Source organism: Syngnathus leptorhynchus, chromosome 15 (assembly GCF_054491065.1).
Source record: "Syngnathus leptorhynchus isolate UIUO chromosome 15, UIUO_Slep, whole genome shotgun sequence".
NCBI lineage: Eukaryota > Metazoa > Chordata > Actinopteri > Syngnathiformes > Syngnathidae > Syngnathus > Syngnathus leptorhynchus.
Genome location: NC_141209.1, coordinates 6653940 through 6676004, shown reverse-complemented (window position 1 = coordinate 6676004; position 22065 = coordinate 6653940). Strand labels below are relative to the sequence as shown.

Below are 22065 nucleotides of genomic sequence, written 5' to 3'. Positions count from 1 at the left end.
TCCAGAACCTTCTCAATCCAAGCAAACAACAGACGGAGCCATATCCGAAGAAATAGAAATACTTTACCTCAAGTCGGACCTGCCGGTATTATAAGCACCCATTAATTAAATATTTACACCTTTTGTTTGAAGAGGAAGCATCCAAATACAAAACATTTCCTTAGGCATCAAACAATATGAAGACTAAATGCCTCAAGGCACCTTAAAAGTCTGTCCCACTTTTGAGATCATCGGATTATGTACACAGAAAGAGGATGACCAATAGTGGGCAAAATACACATTCTAACGTTAAATGTGCAGCTTGGACCCAATGAACTCCATCTGACAGTAACTGCCATGTTTGCTTGACTTAATCCCAGGATTTAAAACAGTCAAACAAAACAAGGGTCCAGATGCTACCCGCCGCTGCACCATCCCAACAATTCCAACTTGATGCCTCATTCTTGGCTTTCTAGTCCGATAAGACAAGTTTGATGTCTCCTCGTTTTTGCATCGTCAGGATGTGGATCAATGCAATTGAACTCTTTTAAATCTAACACTAGGGGGAAGCAAATTCACAGCAAGGATTTCACATGCAAGTGGTTATTGTTAAATATTCAGCTCGGATAAGATTGTCTCTAAGGCAGTGTGCTCCTTTTATATTATAATATGCTTTGACAGTACTTGCAAATTGTTACTTTTGAAGAGCCGCCGCGCATACATCAGACTTCTGAGGTCCGAGGCTCAACCCCACCACATAGACGTCATTCTTTTAAACTAGCAGATTGAATAGGATCGAGAAAGAAACTACCTGTGTTTTAAAATGAGGCTAACACAACAAAGCAAAAGAAGTTCAAGCTGAAGAAGACATACAGTGTCTCACCTTTTTGTTTGTTCAAACCTTCCAGGAGGAAGGAAGCCGACGATTTCTCCAGATCCACTTTGTCGTCATTGGTCTTCTTGTCCTCTGGATTGAACTTGTCTGGACGCACCTCTGGGGGCACAGTAGCGGTCGGAGGCTTGGGCTTGCTCAGGCGCTCGTCTTCCGCTTTGACCTTGTCTGTGACCGGGGGCTCGGCTGGCACGCTGCGGGCGGTAGGGGCACTGGCAGCCAGGGGAGATGGAGGGCTCGGTCCCACATTAGGGCCTCCGACACCTTGCTCTCTTTTCGGACTTTCTTCAGATGCGGACTCAATGAAGAGGTCGCTGTCGAGCTCCGCCTCTCTCTCTTCACGCAGAATGCTGTAGGCCGCCGGGGTGTGGTTGCCAGCCGGGCCAATACCAATCTTGGAAACAACCGGGGGGCTGTCAAAGGGGCTGCTGGACTGGTTGAAGGTGCCCTTACTTTTAGGTGGCTCGGCAAACGGGTTGCTACTGGCCTTGGGAGGCTCCTCAGATACTAACTCAATCTCGGAGTCGCCAGACTCTGCACTGCTGCCATCCTGGTCCCTGTCACTGAACTGTGGGCCTGGACTATATTTGGGAGCTGAAGACTTCACTGGGTCAGCCTTGAACACATCATGGGAAGGGAATTCTTTTTCTGAAAAAAATAAAATAAAAATTATGACAGTCTATGTATTCCTCATTCAGTCATTCATAAATATATGAAACATACAAAAGATGGGCAAGCATGCTCAAGGGCCCCTTTTTTATCTGACAGATAGGGAAGATCAGTTTATTTTAGGAATTAAATGAAATAATTCTCATTTTAAGTATATTTATAATTGTTTACCACTTGAATCAAATGCATTTACTTTTTCCATTTTTTACTATTCGATAAATGAATTCCAAATGATACAGCCCACCCATGCTAAATGTGAACAAAAGTATTGGGACACTTGGTTGGAGAGGAGAAAAAAAAATAGAAGTGCATTGCGCACTGTTTTTGTACAATTTTCAACAACTTAGATTTGTTGCGTGTGTTTGGTTCATGTCAAAAATTGGTGTGGTCAGAGGTCAGGTCACTGATGGACCCGAGAGTGGGCCTTTACAATCTGTTCTACTTAATCCCGAAGGTATTAATGTGTTTTTCTTCCACACCAAAGTCATCCAAGCATGATTTCAACAGCTAGGCAGGAGCTTCAAACTTTTCCCACAAACTAAACAATATTCCCAAACTTGTCAAAATCGTGACGACCAGACAATATGTGTGTGCTTTGCTTACGTGTAGGTGAAGCGTTGGGAGTGGACGCGGGGCTCTCATCCTCTGGTTCTGACAGGGTCACCGTGGGGACCCCCTGCAGGCCCACACTGAGCACATTCTCACGGTCACTTCCAGTGGCTGGAGGGGGACGCTGCTGAGGCTCGGCCTTGGATGTCGGAGCCTGCGACTCGGTCAGGGTGATCTTCACGGGGCTGGCTGACTGCGGCGTGCCTCCGAGGTTCCGGTAGGAGCGGTAGTCCGACAGCTCCTCATCAGACGGCTCCTCCACATAGGGGAAGGAGTGGGACCCCAAGGCTGAACCGAGGTTCTCATCTTCTTCCTCATCTTCTCTTCCAGGATTCTTATCAATGTAGCTACCCAGAGAGTCAGGGCCGGGTGAACCTGTGTTCACCAGGCTGTGCAGCGCCCCCTGCTGTTGGTCGTGGCGATCATCCCCGTGGCTTATGTCCATGTAGTTGTAGGATTCTGTCTTTTCCGAACCCATCAGAGACTTGGGCATGTCGTTGGACGGGTCGGACATGGTCTTGGTGCTGGAGCTGAAGTCGTACGTGCCAGTGGAGAAGTGGTCCAGGACGGGGGATCCAGAGGAGGCCTTCACGTTGTCAGACAGGTAGGAAGATTCTCGACCTGATGTAAAGCTCTGATTGGATAGCAAGGAGGTGTACACGTCACCGTCATCATTCATGGGCTTCCTAAATAGGCCTGACATTGGGTCACCTATGTGTCCAACCAGAAAAAGAAATGAATTAGAGTGTTAGCTACTAAAATGGAGATAACTTGAAAAGACAAATCTAACATCACTCTTGTCACATGGTTCTTAATTTCGCCAGACTGAAAGCATGGAGCCGCACTTTTGCAGCCCAACGAGGCAGCACTAAACAGAAGCTACTTGTGCCCATGCAGTGGACAAAGACCGATTGTTCATCCACCAAAACCAACAAAGCCACAACCAAAGTCTATTCTAAATCATGCACATCAGTAATGTCGTCCCCTGTCACAACAAAAAATAAATCCATGTACACTGACTACTCGCCTCCAAAAGGTTCTGTACCTAATAACTTAGGTTAAGCATGTACAAGACTCTTTTAAAAACTCTCTATTGATTAGTGCAGTGACTTTCCAAATCACCCTGTATTAGGTCCAACACTCGACCGGTCATGCATAGGGTCAACAGCCCCTAGCCATTCTCATAGTAAATATAAACCCAGCAACCTCTTCTACTAATATTTGGATTGCGCTGTGCACAAGTCTCGATAGCCCCTCCTTCTGTCCTCTAGCCCCCCGTTTCTTCCCGTGCAGGGGTGGGGCTATAAATAGTCTGGCTCCAGCTGCTGGGCTTGGATGATGGGGGGGGGGATTTAAAACTGTCGCCTTTGGGTTAGCAGCAGAAGGAGGATGCAGACTGAAATGACATAGGAGACAACAATTCAAGACCGCCCTCCCTTGCTTCCTTTCTAAAAGCCTCCCCGCCCTTCCTTTCTCTCTTTGTCATTAACAATACACCGCTGCGTGTGCCCAAAGGCGGCAATGAAGAATTTGAGACACTTAAGGCTTTTGCTTAATGCATAGTTGTGGCCACACTGTGTAAGACTTGATGTCGTCGATTCAACTTGAGCCCGGTCACACAAACGCCCTTGATATGATGCCAGGGCGAATCAACAAATAATCCTCTTTATTCCAGATCCCCCTCAGCCATCACCCTGGCAACGCCTTCATAATCTAGCACTTGATTTCAAAACACTGATCAATTCTTCCTCCACCTCGGCAGATGTGGGAAGCACTCGGAGCGGCACTACACGGCCAGAAGAGAGGTGATGTGTGATGCCCTGAACGGCCACTAATCTGAGTCAGGCCAAAGTGTGGGTAAGATCCTCCTCCTACCCCCCCCCCCCCGTTCTCGCCACCTAGCACAACAACTCAGCGGGTGTTGCGTAAGTCATCTGCATCGCCGACGAGGTAGAACGCTGGTCCTCGCCGGCCATGATGGCAGCGACTGTGCCGTTCCTCGGCAAACATGCGGTGTTGAGATTGGAAATAATTTTCAATCTGTAGGAAAACCCACAAGGCTCGGACTAAAGCTTTGCCACACTGGCATGAAATTAGAGGCGACAACAGAGGAATTCTCATACCGATGCCAACATAATTATGTCACTGAAAGGATGGCCGGGTTAGATAAAATACAAAACAAAAACGTCCTGGGCGGATGAGGGGTGAGGGGGGCTTTTGTCATTGTGAATTGAATGCGGCCTGACAATCTGTGCTAGGTCACACTCGGACGACGCGGAGATCATAGCAAACGCGTATATCCTCTGTTGGAAATTTAATGCAGGGGGACTTTTTTAAAAATGGTTGAAAATAAGACACGAAATGTATCTGCGAGCTTTTAACTCTCAAAAGAGCAGTAAATGTGCTGCGCCAAGGACGATTCAATTACCACATTCTCAACTATGATGTTAGCTTTCAGGAATTTGATTTCTCTCCACGACCTTGTGAAACTAATCTATCTCACAAAGGCCATCTGTGTCTTTTGCCATGCGGCTAATATGCCAGCAATTTATTACTCTGGCTTTTAAGAGAAAATGTCGAACATTTTAGCATGCAAAGTTTTGAAAATCGACCTCAAATACTATTCAGTGACCCCCTCGTTCAACGCAGTTCTATTCACTATTGATGCTCCTTCATTGATACTATTTCGAGTACCTGGTCAACCACCAAGAGTTAAAATGTGATTGTGCTGGGAGGTGATGTCATGTAGGATTCCTTTACAGTCAGCGTGTTACTCAAACGTGTAATGATTTCTAGTTTAGCTTAATGTAGCCACTTACAATCCCATTTACAGACAATGGGGATGACGAAGTTGGCGTAAAAGCAGGTACATGCAAAATGACTTGTAGGTCAATAAAAAAAAAAACACAAAAAAAAAGGCTGGAAATTATGGACCGAGTTGTATCGATCCTAAACAATAGAAGCGTACAATTATGGTAAAAAAAATAATCATCACTGCAGGTTACAAGGGGCAGATGATATTGTTCCATTGGCTTCAAGTAAATCAATGCAGAGGCAGTTTGAATAAAAGGTGGCTGTGATGCTATATTGATTTTTTTTTTTTTTTTTTTTGGGGGGTGCGTATTTATGGATGTCTGCGCCAAGCTGTCAATTTAATATACCTTATGATTTCACTTGCATCACAAAGCAGACAGAAGGTGTACCTGCATTCACTCAAATCACCTCCATCACTATGCAGATGTACTTTTTGTGTGAGATAATCACTCTAATCCGATGAAATGTGTCGCAATAGATTGCGCCGAAATGGACTTTACAGTGGCCACAGCCGAGGCATGTGAGGCGAAGGATACAGACAGAAGCATCATATTTCACTTCCCGGCTCTTATGCATTCGTGGAGTAAACAAGAGCCCATCGAATACTCGCACAGGGATTTGATGGAATAAATAAGGCAAGGACAAAATCTAATTGGAGATTTCACCAGAAAACTGTCGAGAAAAAAAAAGATTGAAATCTATATCAGTCTGCTTACAAATCAATTTCCAAGGCTTCGGCAAACCAAAGCGATTATTCATAAATAGAGAAAACTAGAAAAAGTGATTGGACCTTTTTAACCAGAATTACTCTAAGAGTGGAACGGCGACTCATTCCGAAAGTCACAAAAGATCCCAGAACTAGGGCCTGACCAATTAATCATTGGGCTGATTTAATTAACTCGTATTAGCTCTTTAAAAATAGGCACCGATTGGTAGATTTTTTGTGAATTTTTTAAAGAAAAAAATTCAAGACAAAGTCAAAATCCACTGTGGCAAAAAAAAAAAGCTAATTTCGCTTTTGCCAAGAAACATTCTGATGACTTTTGACATCACTCCCACCACACCTGCCTACTTCCCCTTTACTGTTTCATCTTATGACAAAGTCCGAAGAGACCTTCGAATGCCCCCTTGGGAGCATGAGCCCAGCTCTCAGGCGTGCTGCTAAAAAGCCCAGCGTTGGCTCATGTGAGACCACTAAGTGCTTTTTTTGCGCAGCCGAGACGCGCCAGACAGGCGTGCGGCAGCCTCACCTTTGTCGTCAATGACGACATCCTGACACCATCGCCTGATTCATCGAGTTGGCACATGCGGTGTGGATTTTAAATTGAATCCAAAGCAATGCTTACGTGGTGAGAGAGAGCTGGTGAGACATATTTCTGGAACGTTCACACGGCAGCTTGACAAAAAGGGTTGTTTTGTTTTTTCTCTCTTTTTTTAAATTTAAAATAAAAAATGATAAAAAGAGGAATTAAACGCTGTTGGGCTTCTACACGTTTCGATCATCATTCAAATCTTGGTAGCAAATAGATTTTGGAGTTGGTGGGGTGGAGTGAAGAACATCTAGGTCAGACGCAGATCGATTATTCAGACGGGCAATTCTAGACAACTGGACAGGATACAATTTCACTTCGCATGAAGCACTCTATGACAGGTTATTATTTGATCCAACTATAATTCTCTGGGTATGGAAGAAATAAGAATTTGATCTCCTGAACATTTATTTGCTCTATCTAACCAGCCAGCTCATTTTTGTATATTTGATTTTTATTTCAAGTACTATAAATGATCATATAAATTCAATAAAAGACGTCTTTGTATTTGATGAATATAAAGTGCGACATGTCTGTTTGGTCTTAGCGACAAGCCGTTGAAATGAAAATGACAGAAGCAGCAGAAGCAGGAAGCAGGCTTCTTTTTCTTTCTTTTTTTTTTTTTTAAAACTCCTCATAAATTTTTCAGTGAATTGGTGAATGAAAAGTTCCGGGCAGCAGTTTTACTTGCTAGCTCTAACAGTGAGCCCCCAATTAAAAATAGAAAGCGCATTAGGCCGAGGAGAAGGATAAACTTAGAACTCAGGAACATCTTTATGTCTTTAGGTATGACTTTCACTATATCAAAAAATGACAATTCTCAAGTAAGGTATGCACTTTTGGTAGACCTACATAATCCAAAACAAGAATTTTTGCCTCTGCTAAAAAGTTTTCATAGATAACATGCTTATGTTTGCACCCAACATAAAAAGTTCACCGTAACAAAAGCTCAATAAAAGCCTACTATAACATCTGAACTTAAATTGGGATGAATTGGAGCCACTTGAAATGCTGGCTTGTGTATGATGACTCATTTAACATGAGTTTGTGATCAGTTAAATTTCCAAAACAGCCACACCCCTCTAATAAAAGGGTGTGTCCACAACATCATTTCACTTAATGATATTGACTTCGCCTTGCAAAGCTTTTTTATTTTTGAACTTGAGTTGTCGGCCATCATTAGATAAATATTGGATTCTAAAACAGACGCAGTACAGGCCCATGCTGTTATTGCACTTCTCTATGCTATTGGTGGTTGTATAATTGTAAGGTGACACGGATTAAGTCAAGTAAGTCTCTACTAAAGGCCTAAGTAGCAAATGCACTAGCCGTCACTGGTTTTTAAGGCAGACTTTTTTTTTTTCTGTTGCTTAATTGTCCAGTTTTCCATGCAGCAATGTTACGTCCTGTGATTGTATGTGTAGGCCTGCAGCAGCGATGTCAATTCATGGTCATTGCGTGGTCATGCACGGTCATGCTGCAAAGTTGCATTGTTTACACAAAGTACTTATGACGAAATTAACCTTACGTTGTCCTGTTTATTGATTGATTGATTATTTAGCTATACTGGTTGCACCAATAGCCGGCCTTACCTGTAGATGCAGTTTCCATAGCAACGGGGGGCCTTTTCCCATCGTCCTGGTACGGATGAAATTGTCGATCCAGGTCGTCGGCCGCCTCGCCGCTCCTCGGCTTTACTTCATCGTGAAGCGAAGCCGCGTTGCCAAACATGCGGCCGTAGTCGTCGCCGAACCAGTTGCCCTCCAAGACGAGCTCGTCGGTGGACTGCGCGGACATGCTCGAGGAGAGTGTGTTGTTTGTATTGAGTTGGCTTGTATGCGTGAGGTAAACACGCAGCAATGCGACGTCTGGCAGCCGGAGTGTACGTGGACGCGTCCTCGGATGAGGCGGTGCGCGCAGTCGGGGAGCAGCAGGAGAGAAGCCGGTGCACGATTCTTTTAGTTCACTGCTTGCTCCGTTAGTGACGTCATGGTCGCCGGGTGGCTCAAGGTTGCCACGATCAAATACGAGCCACCTTTATTATGGCGTATAATAAATGGCGCGTGTGTAGTCTTGATAAAAGTAGACAAAATATGTTTGAAAAGAATTACAATAAATAATTGTCAGTGTGGTGGAAAAACTATAGCCGTGTGGCGCCCTCGTGTGGCCTATCGGTTGATGACAGCTTTCAAAATGGCTCCTTAGCAACCAGTAGACAGAAGGCCAAAACATGACAATAGTAAGCAGGAGGACGAGTCGTGTGTTTGGACTAAAGGTATGCAACTGACAGACGGTTCTGTCCTGTAGAACCTCGCTATATTGTCATAAATTCATAACTACCGACATGATTACGTTGTGTTGCATTTCTGTTTGCTTTAATTACAAACTTTGCATGACTAACAAACATACGACGGCAGGGAGGCAACCACTGACCTACATTTGCAACCTAAATTCTCATGTATTTTATGAAATTATATTAATTCATGAATGTCATTTTGCACTACTAGTACTCGATTGTAGTTCCATCCTGAGTTCGCAAAACACACTTGTAGCGATCTGCACACATTAATACATTCAAAAAAACTTATATGATGAATTTTATAAAAGCAATATTAATTCTTAACTGTTCCGGAAATGCTGTCAGATTGTATTGATGCGATAGTGGTTGTATTAAAAGTTGGGAAGACTCAGGTTAATGAAATATAGTCAACCTTCCCACGCGGTGGGCTTCGTTGTGACGTCACTCTTCAGTTGTCATGTTCTTTTCCATTCACGTTTCTGTGACGTCATGAAAACAAAAGTCAACACGTATTGCGCGATGAATGCTTGTGACGTCAGCTTGTATTTATCCACTTGAGCTAAAATAATATACCGGCTTACTGTCTTTTTATATCGGTTTGTTTAAGTCAGTTAAATTGGTTCTAATCAACTACTGTAAAGTTTAACTGGATGGCCACAGAAACTTATGTATTAATGTATACAAAACTTAAAAGGTGTGGTGGAATAAATGATTTTGAATGTCAGCATCAGATCACATTAATTAAAAATTATTTTTAGACAGGAATTGTTAAGTGTTGTATTAACAAATGGTTTTATGATCAGATGCAGTCAACTTCTGAGAAGAAGGGTGCAGCACGAAGATATAGAAAACCACGCTGTGATGAGGAAGTGGTCAAAGAGCTGGTCAGTATAAGAAAGTACTTTTTTCCCCCAAATTCTTGATGATCTAATATGAAATCATCCATAATGTGATGTAATGATTCCCATCCCAAATGCTCGTATGTCTGCCATAAGTGATTTATATTTAGCATTTTATCTTTAATATAGCAGACACTTTGAGAAAGCTCATTTTGTAACAGTAAATGAATTAGCTCCATTTCCCAACAGTGCATGGCCAATGGGCTTTCCTTTGCCGACCTAGCTGAAGAGGCTTCCAGTGTTACCTCTCTGGAGGTCATCTTGAGTGGTTTTCCTCGGATGGTTGGCCTTTCCTTCTTCCAAATGCTCCGCCATCTTAAAATACTGGGTCAGAACATAAAGCGCATCGAAGGACTGGAAAGCTGTCCTTTACTGCAAGAGCTCTGGGTAGTCGAGTGTAAGCTGACTGTGAGTTTCTATTTCTAACTCTCGACTGCAAAAATAAATGTTACTCTGTCGTAATCTGGTGCACATTGTGAATATATTCTTCCCGTTATCTCTGACAGAAAATATCTGGACTGCAGCATTGTCTTGAGCTGAAGAAACTCTACTTATATGATAATAAAATAAACGAAATAAAGAATTTAAAATTGCATGTCAGCATAGAAGTCCTGTGGCTCAACAATAACTATATCTCTCAGATACAGGTTTGGAGAAGGTCAAACTTTAATAAGTCATCTTTTGAATCACAATCTTCTCGTGTGCAATAACGTTTTTCTTTTTTTTCCATCACTCTCAAGGGCTTGAACACTCTCCAGAACCTTCAAGATTTAAACCTGGCAAACAATAATATTCACAAGATCGGTAAGCTTATATACACTCTCATTTGTGAAGTTGACCTCTAGGTGAAATAAAAATATGTGAGTGTTTTTCTTCTTTCCCCCCCCCTTGCACTCCTTTTAAGGGAACAGCCTTGTGAACAATGTCAGCATTCACACTCTCAATCTTTCCGGCAACAAGATCAACTCCTTCAAGGTGGGACAGCTAAAAAAAATATTAAAATTTTTACTCATTAAAAGACATTCCTGTAAACTGTAAGATCGGTCTTTGCAAGTTTGAGATAATGCCTGCAATATGGCGAGAAGATTTTGTTGAGAAGAATCCATTTTATTTCATTTTCCAATTATTTGTGCCTTTATGTCAAAGACTTTTTAGTTTTGTAATCCTCTTGATTCTTTTCTTTGACGGATGTTTTGACACACAAATAATTTTAAACCAAGACTTGTATGTACATTATCGAATTGAGCAGAACAAATATATGCTCTTTGTTGTTGTTTTAGGAACTCACTTGGCTATCCTGTCTGCCCCGACTAAAAGATCTGGCGCTGAGTGACTTCATGTCCACGCCAAACCCAGTTTGTCAGCTGTGTAATTACGCCACACACGTCATGTACCACTTGCCCTCGCTCTTTTTTCTTGACACCTATGACGTCTCCAACACACAAATCACGGAAGTAGCCGAGGTACTGAAAAGTCCAATTCGAATAAATGTCAATTTTGAATATGATATGATATGGGTTCACGGTTTAGCTTTACATGACGAATGATGAGCGCTAATGATTATTTTAATGGAAATTAACACACTTTTTTTTTCCTCTTTTTTTTATATTAGTCTACTGTGATGAAGAAGATGATGTTTTACAACATGCGTGCACGCACCCCTCGGAGGAATCTCACAGAGACGTTGCTGCGTCTTCTTAAAAAGAAAAACGCCTCGCTGGAGTCACCTAAAGAAAACATTCGCTCACTCAATTACACCTTAAAAAATGTAGGTACGCCTGGCTCCATGAGTCAAGTCAAGTTGATTTGTAAATAAATAAATCCCATAAGAGTGAAATGATTGACTTGTAAGCCTTGTCTTGCATCCCCAGCTTGAACTTTGTCTTTGTAAGAAGCCTGTAGAAGATGCACACAATCACCTAAAGGAAGATTTAAGCACCAAAGGTGACAGCTGTGACCCCTCCGCAGAGCAAATACTGAGAAAGATTGAACTACTACAGCAGAGACTGGCTATTTGGACCAGGAGGCTGCATGAGTTAGTTTGTGTAGTCATACTTCTAGTTGACAAAATGTCAACCTTTGTACATTTTTCTCCAACTACAGTGTGTGATGTTTTCAAAGTATAAAATGATCACGCTTTGGCTTTCTTCAGAATCGAAAGCTGGTATCAACACAACGTATCCCAAGCGACAGAATTGATGGAGGACACTGTGCAGTTTATGTCGACAGAGCTCCACAGTGTTGGAAATATTCGCATGGAGGAAGGAAGCTCCACCGACCCGTGGTACTGTACTTATATGTCGTTGCCGCTAATAAACATACGTATTCCTGTTCACCAAACACATATGTTTTGTTATGAGCAGGTTCACTTCCTGTTGCGACCTCCTGCTCTCTCGTTTTTCCCTCTCCGATTACATGAGTTATAGCGTCACTGGAATTAAGATCAACAGAGTGGTCCGCATTCACAACAGCGGGCTGAGGCTTCGCTTTAAGGACAAACTTCAAAAACTGCTGGCCAGGGAAGACTCTGGCACTTTGGTCAAGTAAGTCAACAGCCACTTGGAATAAAGCAAACCTGTATTTTTATTTTTTACAAATATTATTTAATGCAATGATTTCACACAGGAATTATAAGCAGGTGCTTGAGCACTTGTTCTACGTGGGTGACTCGGACAACAACCGTGAGGACGTGTTGAGCGTCATGGAGGAAGGCTTCAAATCAGCAAAAGAATATAAGGTGCTGTACGTTTTACTTTGCAATCCGAAAAAAAAAAAGTAAGTTCTGATCATGTTTTCCTCTTAAAACAGGCCCTCGGTAAAGAAGCAGCAGTGCCTTTATCCAACAGCCTAATTGTGAGCGAACAGCCAAGACTTGAGTATTCATTACGTCGTGTTCAGCAAGAGGGCGCCAATAGAAAAACAGATGAAATCCCTTTCAGATCCGGTGTGTGAATTTGGTTCGGCATATGAAATCATCGTAGCTGTAAGCAACTCTAGGTAAATGCTACATGTTTATCCTGTAGGGAGAATTATCGTTGCCAAAGTGTTCCTGGGCCACAGCGCTCCTATCAGAGAAGGCGAGCTGGTGCACAGAAGAGCCTATCCCAACATTTCGTCTGTATATCGCAGCGTGCACAACAAGCAGCGAGGTATGTCACAAATTTACTACAACTCGAGATTTTTTTTAATTGAGCATCCTCAATATTTTTTTATTTAGATGGATTACACACTACCATTCCCAAAGGAAGACAGTGGTTTGTCTTTGACAATGACCTGGTCTTGCCCGAGTATATGATTTGTTTTGAATACGTCACCGGAGTAAGTGGCAGTATCTGCATTTAATTCATAGTTGTACTAAGTACATTTTGTTTTCACTGTTTCATTTTACAAATAGTTACTAACGGTGTGCACTTTTCAAAGGGCAGTGAACAGCCTACATCATTAGACAACTGCATGCCAGTCCTTGACCCTCCAACCTATGACAACTCATTAGATAAGCAAGCCATCAGCATGGAGCCCGTTCTGGAACCACCGCCCAAGTTGTTAAATTTGAATGGGAAGGTTCTCTTAAATGTGTCCGGTGCCAGGGTCCTCCGTGAAATCATGGTAAGATTTATTATTAGAGTCAAGTTCATGTATTCATGCTGAGCTATTATTATTTTTATTTTTTTTACTGTATCTTCCACTAAGGTGCTGAACCTTCACAACAACAGCGTGAGCAGTCTTAAGGAGATTTCCTCCCTCCCAGCTCTTCGCCATCTCACCCTCAGCTTCAATGAGCTCACCAGCCTCTCTGACATCGCCCACATGGTATCGAATCACACAAGTCGCAATCGAGCTGTTGTGAACTAAAATTCAATCTTAATTCTTGTCCAATTCTATCTCCCTTACCAGCCCAATCTGGAGTTTTTAGATGTCAGCTTCAACGAGCTTGTGAGCCTCGAAGGTCTCCAGGGGTTAAAACTGCTCAACCATCTTGATATTAGCTGGAACAAGTTGCGCAACGCCAGCCAAGATTCCACTGTGCTCAAAACACACACACCCGCCCTGCAGATACTGGAAACACAGCACAACCCATGGAATAAGGTGCGTCCCTGTAATATAACAAAAATAGGAACGAAACTTTTCCAGATTGTACGCTAAAGGTTACTTTATTCCCGGCAGCCGGAGGAAGTCCGAATGACCATATTAAGTTATTTGCCGACTCTCACAAAACTGGACAACATACCGGTTACTGAGGAAGAAGTTGCTGACGCTGTTCACAAGACAACGAAAACAGTTATCAACCAGGTTAGCATTCAGGACTTATAAATTCTTCTCTTTGACTGACTTTGACATTGGGTATGGTAGATATAGTTGACAACTTTGCTTTGGATTGTCCGTGTTACATTGTAATTGTTGTCAGATGTGATTGAGTGTAATAATTGTAGCAACATTTTAAAATGGATAAGCTTATATCATTAATCCGCTCCCAAATAAATACGAATAACCTCGGGACCAAAAAAGCAATAATTCAATTAAATTGAATGAAATAAATGTTGGCCGATGATGATAATAATGCTTGCTATTTTTCTGCTGGCAGGAAATGCTTATTGCTTGCTCAAATAGCAACAACACACGTCCCCGTTGTCTCAGCCTGGTGCAAACAACCCAACTCCTCTCTGAGTTCATTTTGTCACCCAGAGAACTAAGCCAAGACCTGCAGCCGGACTGGGCCTCAAAGGTCAGTCCAATCAGTCATGGAAATGTTCCACGCATTCAATCTACTCATGCTAATAATGGCTGAATTTGAAACAGATAACTTCCCTCAACCTCGACAATCAGAATATCTGTCAGATGAGCCATCTGGATGCCCTGGTCAACCTGCGCTGGGCTTCGTTTAATAATAATTTCATCTGTGAAGTTGAAGGTCTTGATTACTGCACTAATCTGGAAGAGCTCTTCCTTAATAACAACAGCATCAGCACATTTAGCGGTCAGTCACACTGTAGATTTTCTGATAAAACAATACTTGCCACACAATATTTCAGCACTTGCTCTTTTCTTCCACCAGGTCTCTCACATCTACAGAATTTGAGCAAACTCAGCATGGATGGAAATCAGCTTTCCAATCTTGATGCCATTGTCCTCGACCAGCTCCACAATTTGACCTTTCTGTCTCTGGAGAACAACGTCATCACTTCTCTCCATGGCATCGACAGATGCACTGCGCTTCTGGAACTCTATGCCGGCAACAATAATATTTCTCTCTCTAGGGATATTTACTATCTCAAGGTGAATTTGGGATTTAAACACACACACACAGATATTGATATACCTTTGTCATCCCAGTTGCAAAATGACCTTTTGATCATTTCTCTAAGGATCCATCCTTTTTATTTATTTCAAACGTCACACACACATCGTCTAGTTCCACTCCCTCACTCACAATTGTAAGAAAAAAAAAGATTTATTGTTTGTGTTTTTAGGTGTTGGAAAACCTCATCATCTTGGATCTGTACGGGAATCCGTTATCAGAGAATTTAAAGAACTATCGTATTTATGTGGTGTTCCACCTGCCATCTCTGAAGGCCTTGGATGGAAGTGCGGTGGTACGTAACAACAAAAAGGAGGGTGGATAGTAGAATCGGTCACATTGTCATCAAGTGAGTTGTTTTATTCACCCCCCCCCCCCCCACCCTCCCAGGATGCATCTGAATGTGAAAATGCAAAGGCTATGTTTGGAGGACGACTCACACCAGACTTGGTAGCTGAGAAATTGGGTCATTCCCATTACGGCAACATCAACTGCCTTACGCTGAACTCCTGCTCCATCAGGTGATCGTTTCACATCAGCTGCATTGTGGAATGGAATTTTAAAGACAAGATTGATTTTGAAAAAAATATATATATTTTTTTCCCAACAGGAGTGTGGACCTGTCTCCTACAGACCTGTTTGTCAACTTACACAGTATCAACTTAGATCACAACAACCTTACCTGCTTCTCAGGCATAATCCATCTACCCAATGTCAAAGTACAAACAAGAGGAATGGGATGAATGGCAACATTTTGAGGACAAGGCAAGATAATTAATATTTTTTGGTTACTTTCTTCCAGATCCTGTCTTTAAACTACAATCGCATTGAGTCCATCCTGCCGAGGCAGAAGACATTTCTCACAAACAGGCAGATGTTACACAACAAAGTTCACTCCAGTGGCTATGGCCAGCAGACCTTATGCAAAGGGAACAGGTAAAGTTTTATGTTGTTGATTCAGGGACTCTGTTTAGTCTGAATTCATCATGATTATTTTCAACATGATCTTGAAATCATTAAAACTGTCGCTTATCATTTTGTTTCTCTGTATAATCGTTAGGGGGCAGCACCTACCAGCTAATGGTAATGGTTTTCACTCAGTTGTGCCCAAACTTGAATTGAAAAAATAAACAATAATAAAGTACACTGACATAACCCACAACACTTCCAAAAATGTGTTGGGTCTTTATAGCAAAAAAAAAAAAATCTTTATATAAACTGCTTGTTGCCAGGAAAGCGTTTACATGTTTTATTGTGAGTAGGTGTTGTGTAAAAAAAAAAAAAAAATCAAAACATCCTACCTGCTGTGATTTTTCTTGAGGCATTTCATTCTGTCGTTTTTGGTGAAATAAGGCAGCGGGAGGGAGAGGGGAGTATATTCAAGTCGAGCACTTACAAAAGCCTCTTTTCCTTTGTGAAGGCACATTGCACCGACCATCATCCTGGAGCCTCTGATGAACAGCTTGGAGGTGCTGCATTTGAGTCACAATGGCATCTCCAATATGGCCAATCTGGAGCTCAGCAGGCTCACCAATCTTAAAAAGCTCTTCCTTCAAGGTAGGTAAAAGTGCACTGGTTTTCCTGACTGTGAAAAGGTAAGCAGCCAAACAGTCAACTCAAAGCCAGGTGCACGCTGGCTCTTGAACAAAAGAGCCAGTGACTTTCTTTACAACAGCTTTTGATTGGCTTTCATTGAGAAGCGCTCCATCACGCTGATTGGTGCCACAAAGGCCACTTTAATTGCCCCCCCCCCCCATATGAAAACCTCTCAGAGTTGTTACTTATTTTACTGACTTGTTCAACACCAACAAACAAATAGCAGTGAATGTATATATTTTTTTTGTTTGTTTGTTTTTACTCTTTCACTATACGACTATGCCATTATCGTATTCAGAAGAATAATGTTGCCATTGCGGAGATGGAGGCCATAAGTGATGTTATGATGCCCTTGATAGTGAACTAGTTTCAAGTGAACAAAGACGAATTAAACAACAAAACAATTCTGCGCATGAATTCAAACTGCGCACCATGTTAAAGTCGCTGTCTTTTCAGTTTTGTACTTTACATTTGTAAAGTACAGTTCTATTGTATTTAACTTTTAGAAGAAGTAAATTAGCATTTCATTCTTTGTAACCTTTTACAACATATACATACATATATATATATGTATGTATGTGAGTGTGTGTTTAATTTCTGTTGACCTTTTATGTGCATTAAATTATTGACCATATGTTTTTCTATATCTAAGTGAAGTGTTTAAGTTCAAACCATGCATTATAATAACCTTGGCCTCATTTTTGATTAACTCTAACTGCACTACTCTATTTTAAAATTTGGTGAGGTGGTACTCTGCGTAAAAGGTTTTTGAACTGCTGGCTTACCCCATTGGTATGCCACATTTTAGATGTTTTTTTTTTTGTTTTTTTTTACACCGGCTAATGCTTTTTGTTCCCCCATATCAAGGCTCCTACAAGTGCTTGAAATTCTTGAATTTGAACATTTGTGTATTGTTAAGTACTTTGAAAGGGTGCTTTGAATTATGATTTTCCAAGGAATTGCTGATAAGTACTGTATGTGAATAGCTTTTGAATTTGATGGAGAAATGATAGGAAACGTATGGGGATGAAGCTGGACCTTTATATGTTCATTTCAAATTGAACTGCTTCTGCTATTATGAAACACAATTTGATTTGTGTGAATATTCTATTTTGCATAAAACTGTCAAATAATCATTCATATGTGTAGTCATAGGATGATGTCTGCCTCTTCGAATCTTGCCTGAGGCCTTTTTGTGTCTAATATACATATTGTCAACGACAACATAAAAAAATGATGCATGTTAAGTTTATTGAGGAGTCTAAAATATAGTCAATTTTTATATGTGCCCTGTATTTGAGTGAAAAAAACGAATGATAATGAATCCCACACAATGATTAGCAAAGTTATTTCGATGCAAAGTTTGAGTCCCTGCCAAAACGTGACCCACGACTATATTTACGCACTTTTGTACCATTTTAAGGTGTTCAATATTCATCTGTGGAAATGGTGCAGCTTTTGACGCATTCTCTTCCCACTGCTTCCAGGGAATGAGATCAGCCAGGTGGAAGGTTTGGAGGGTTTGCATGATCTCAGGGAGCTGGTGTTGGACAGGAACCGGATAAGAGCCCTGTACGAGAACTCTTTTGTTTCCCAGGGCGTCCTTCTAGAACTGCACCTTACAGAGAATCGCATCCGGGAGCTCAACCATCTCTATCCGCTTGTTGAGCTCCGCAAACTTTTCTTGGGCATGAACAAGCTTCAGGTAGGATTTAGCCGACCACTCAGTGACATTGCCAATGTGAATGAATCATTATCAGTCTTTGTGTAGCCTTTAATTGTACAATCAGTAGATGGTGTCATCCTTATTTTTTCCTTTTTTTTTTTTTTTTTTTAAACTCGGCTGAATAAGGCTCCAGCTCGCCGCAGCTTAAACTTGTCTCTATGTTTATTTTATATATTTATATTTTTTGTAATAAATCACTTGAGCGACTGACCGAGATTTCCGGTGGCAATGAGATTTTGATTAGTTATTAATGATTGCTTGATATGGACAAGGTGGCAAATAGAACGTTGTTTTTTTTTTTTCCTGTATGCAGCCAAGTTATACATGAAGCATAGTAATCAGGACTCATTATCCCCCCACTGTGCAATTTGGGGGTTCGCATTAAAGGGGCTCCGGCGTGATTGAAGGTCAGGGCAGTGTGTAAGAAAACAGAGGGGACAATCAGTGAAACATGTAATCAGCTTCTCAGTCTCCATCTCCTTCTCACCGAGGGGGAGTGATTTCCACACTTTAGTCTGCCAATCCCTCTTATGTTCACGTACGGTATTTAATTAAGATGTAAAGCATGGCAGTTGTTCCAACACGCGAGTGTCGGCGATGGGGAGCGTCTCTGAATTCTAGCCAAAGCTTAAACATCAACCTGGCAAATCATAGAAAAACCTCCCCCCTCCCTTCCCTTTTGCCCTGTTGCGTGCCCAAACTCTCATGCGATTAAACATGTAATCTCTCCCATCAGCTGCTTCTATCCTGCCCGCTACAAAAAAAATTATGAAAGGTTTCAGACCCGATACATATGCCTCTATTATCCCAAACACTTTCGGTTCAAATCAAAAGGAGGAATTGGGAGGAATGATCAAATAAATGCACAAAATGTGATTTTTTTTTTTCTTTCTATCTTATTTGTAGGACATCACAGAGCTTGATAAACTTGAGGTTCTTCCCTCGCTGATGGAACTCTCCGTTGTTGGCAATCCGGTGAGTCTGTACTAAAGTTACTCCATTCACTAGGGTTGCTGTGCATTTCTACATGTCTGCAACTTTGACACAATATACATCTTTATATTTATTCAATTATCGACAAGGCTTGAATTGACGATTTAAAAATATGAGTATCTGAGTCACGGTCCTTGAAAGGTCAATAGAATTCTTTGTGATTCATATTGAAATACCAGCAACATATTCCAACTGATGCATGGAAGGTTTTAGAACACAAATGCTGCCCTGCCACACAACCACACGTTCTAATCACATTCAGTCTAATCTTGTTTTCCACTTTCTGCATTTTTCATTCATTTACTCCAAAATGCATGTTGTGCAGAATGTGTCTGTAATAATCTGACACAGAATGACAGATTATTTTCCAAAATCATTCAGCCTGTTTTAAATGACACTTTGACCATTCACAGCTCTTTAAAGGCTTTCCCTGGTAAACAGCGTGATCAAAAGCATGTTTTCAGGCTCACTTTCTCCCTGAGACGATTTGCAACAGTGACCCGGTGTTGCTCTGCGCTCCCAAATTAAACGATTACACGATGGGCCGTCTGTCGCGCCTCAAACTGGCCGGCATCGCAGACAAATCCCATGACCAAATGGCGAGTGCTGTTGGCCCGCTTAATCACCCATCTGGAGCTCGTGGATCAGACGTGAACAAACCATAGTATATGCATCGTAGCCCACGGAGGATGGAGGAGGCCGCGGGGCCACGCTCAGCTGCCACTGGATCCCATCCCCCCCTGTTCTCTTCCCATAGGGGGTTCATGCTGCCAAGGGGTAGAGGCCAACCACCACCCTTGAGACTAACCTCCTGCTGCTGACCACACGAGATCTCTCTTTTGCCCGTCTTCCCGTGCCAAAATCTGTCCCCTCGCTTCTGGACTTTCACTGGCACTCACTCACACTTTAATTGAAACATAAAGTTCATGTATGAGTGGACAAGTGGGATATTTAACCCTTTGGGGACTCTGCATAGCATCACATTATTAGATTTAAAAAAAAAAAAAAAAAAGTTTGGTTTGGAGTGATTTCTTATTGCTCATTTTGTGACTTCTTTCAGGTGGCTCGAAACTCTCTCCACAGACCTGCGGTGATGCGCTGTCTGGGGCAGTTGCAGGTCCTGGATGGCATGACGGTGACCATAGAGGAAAGAACTAGGGCCGAAATTACAGACACAACAGTGAGGACTCGTGAATAAGTGACATTAACATCCAACACGCCTTTCAGCTCAGTCTCTTTTCTCCTCCATTGAAATCAAGAGTTCTTTGTGTATCACTTCACATTTCATTGTCAGTACAGAAACTTTATATGGCCATGGAAAGCTGGACAACGTTCGCAATAGATGGTAATAGATGCCCTACTGTCATCCTATTAAATACATTTGGACATGCATCAATTTGATCTTACAGAGTGCGGATTTGAAACTACAACCAAACCGTACTTAGCTTGCCAAGTTTTGCACGCGGTGTTCGTCCACACTGGTTGACGTCCCAGCAAAGAAACATGATTGACTTGTGTTATTTCAATATGAAATCATCCATTCAATGTGACGTGAACTAGATTTCATCCATATTCTACAAAATGTAATAAAGTTCATCTTACAAATATAAAATGATCGATTTCTAACTACATGTTAGATTTAAGTCAATGAAACTTTGAAGGAGTGCACGGCATTAACATGATTGCAAATCATACAGACATCTTTTCACCTTGCACACGCATAGAAATGTTTTTACCATAATTAAACTGAACAATAATTATCCCATATTTTTAGTGGACTTCAAATAATTCTGACATATTCCTGTAAATGCCCATAATTTAGTAACCCTAATGGGCCTTATCATACAATAAATACGCATCCACACAAATAAGTCAAAAGCACAGATCAAACCACCCCCCATCTTCAAATGGAGTAATTCTCCCGTAGCCCTGAATTAAAAGCAGCCTAAGCCTGCTGGCATCATCCTGCTGATTAGATGAAATGTGCCCGGCCGATAATGCACCAGTGGATTTTCTCCCTATTAGCCAGGTCAACGCGACCCCTCTGCCCGCTAATCGGACATGTGGAAATGCCAGGGAGTGGATCCTGAATTCTCTCATTAGAGTAAAACCCTCATAAATACCATCTGAGTCGCTCCTACATTTGCTTTTTATATTCATTTTAAACATTGCCATTGATGAGTAGTAATGACTGTCCCCCACCCTTAGGATTTTCTAATATATGGAACAACAAGCACTCTAATCACCAAACCTGTGCACAGAATGTGGATGAAGTGGACACACCACGATGACAGTAGTGGAGAAAAGAAGCAAGCAGTTAGGTTTCATGGAGGAACCCTGATTTTTGATTGAACGCCTGAATGTCGGACTCTCTGCTCGTTGCTGCTAAGAATTTCTTTTTAGCCTGATGCTAATGTAACATTTCTTTCAAGCAATGTGAGGAGTGTTGTGCGGCTTCTGCCCTTGAAGCCAACCAGCCTGGACTGATGACCTACATGCCTGTCAGAGGGATGTCCATGACGGGACTACAGAATCTCATTCATGGACACGACATACTCCCGAGTAACAAGGATGAACCCCAGGTCCAGTACACCACCAAAAGTAAGCCCCAGTTAATTAAAAAAAAAAAAAAAAAAGATGAGCTTTTAGTTCACCATTCTCCTCAATTCCAGACAAGAAGACAACAGAGAAAACTCCTTCAACCTTTCATGCCGACGTGAACACCAGACAGGTCCGAAAAACAAGAAACAACTTGATACCGGCATGTCCCCTTCCCCATGGGAAGTGAGAACAACACTTCTACAGTACAGGAACAAAGTACAGTACCAGGTTGATTCAATTCTACAAATGTGTTTTTTTTTTTTTTAATATACTGTGATGAAGTCTATTTGAAATCTACTGTATCTCGACTCATCATTAAGTATTTAGATCAGATTTCTTTCACACCACCATAATGCATGTTAAATAAACAATGAAGATGTGA

At 41.7% G+C, this 22065-nt stretch overlaps 2 protein-coding genes across 3 annotated transcripts in view; one reads left to right on the top strand and one right to left on the bottom strand.

Annotated features, from left to right (window-relative positions):
- rtn1a (reticulon 1a) overlaps positions 1–8942 on the bottom strand; it is a 16805-nt gene extending 7863 nt beyond the window's left edge. Inside the window, exons 1-3 of the mRNA XM_085932762.1 lie at positions 7866–8942; positions 2144–2860; positions 863–1519 (exon numbers count right to left, since the gene is read on the bottom strand). Coding sequence (XP_085788888.1) covers positions 863–1519; positions 2144–2860; positions 7866–8070 — 1579 coding nt within the window. The 5' untranslated portion in view covers positions 8071–8942. The remainder of the gene's footprint in view (positions 1–862; positions 1520–2143; positions 2861–7865) is intronic.
- Positions 8184–22065, top strand: lrrc9 (leucine rich repeat containing 9). Of its 2 annotated transcripts, XM_085932755.1 has the most exons (33): positions 8184–8548; positions 9376–9456; positions 9661–9879; positions 9978–10118; positions 10212–10275; positions 10376–10446; positions 10752–10934; positions 11084–11239; positions 11343–11506; positions 11624–11755; positions 11835–12014; positions 12097–12208; positions 12280–12415; positions 12495–12620; positions 12689–12789; positions 12892–13077; positions 13162–13281; positions 13366–13557; positions 13636–13761; positions 14054–14194; positions 14269–14446; positions 14525–14745; positions 14940–15062; positions 15158–15288; positions 15378–15486; positions 15570–15703; positions 16188–16324; positions 17851–18068; positions 18996–19064; positions 20143–20262; positions 21291–21398; positions 21515–21683; positions 21755–22065. In XM_085932755.1, the coding sequence occupies exons 1-33, from the start codon at positions 8504–8506 to the stop codon at positions 21868–21870; spliced, it is 4509 nt and encodes a 1502-aa protein (XP_085788881.1). In that variant the 5' UTR covers positions 8184–8503; the 3' UTR covers positions 21871–22065. The 2 variants fall into 2 exon arrangements, with proteins under 2 accessions (XP_085788881.1, XP_085788882.1); XM_085932756.1 differs by lacking the exon at positions 21291–21398 and having other exon boundaries at positions 8186–8548.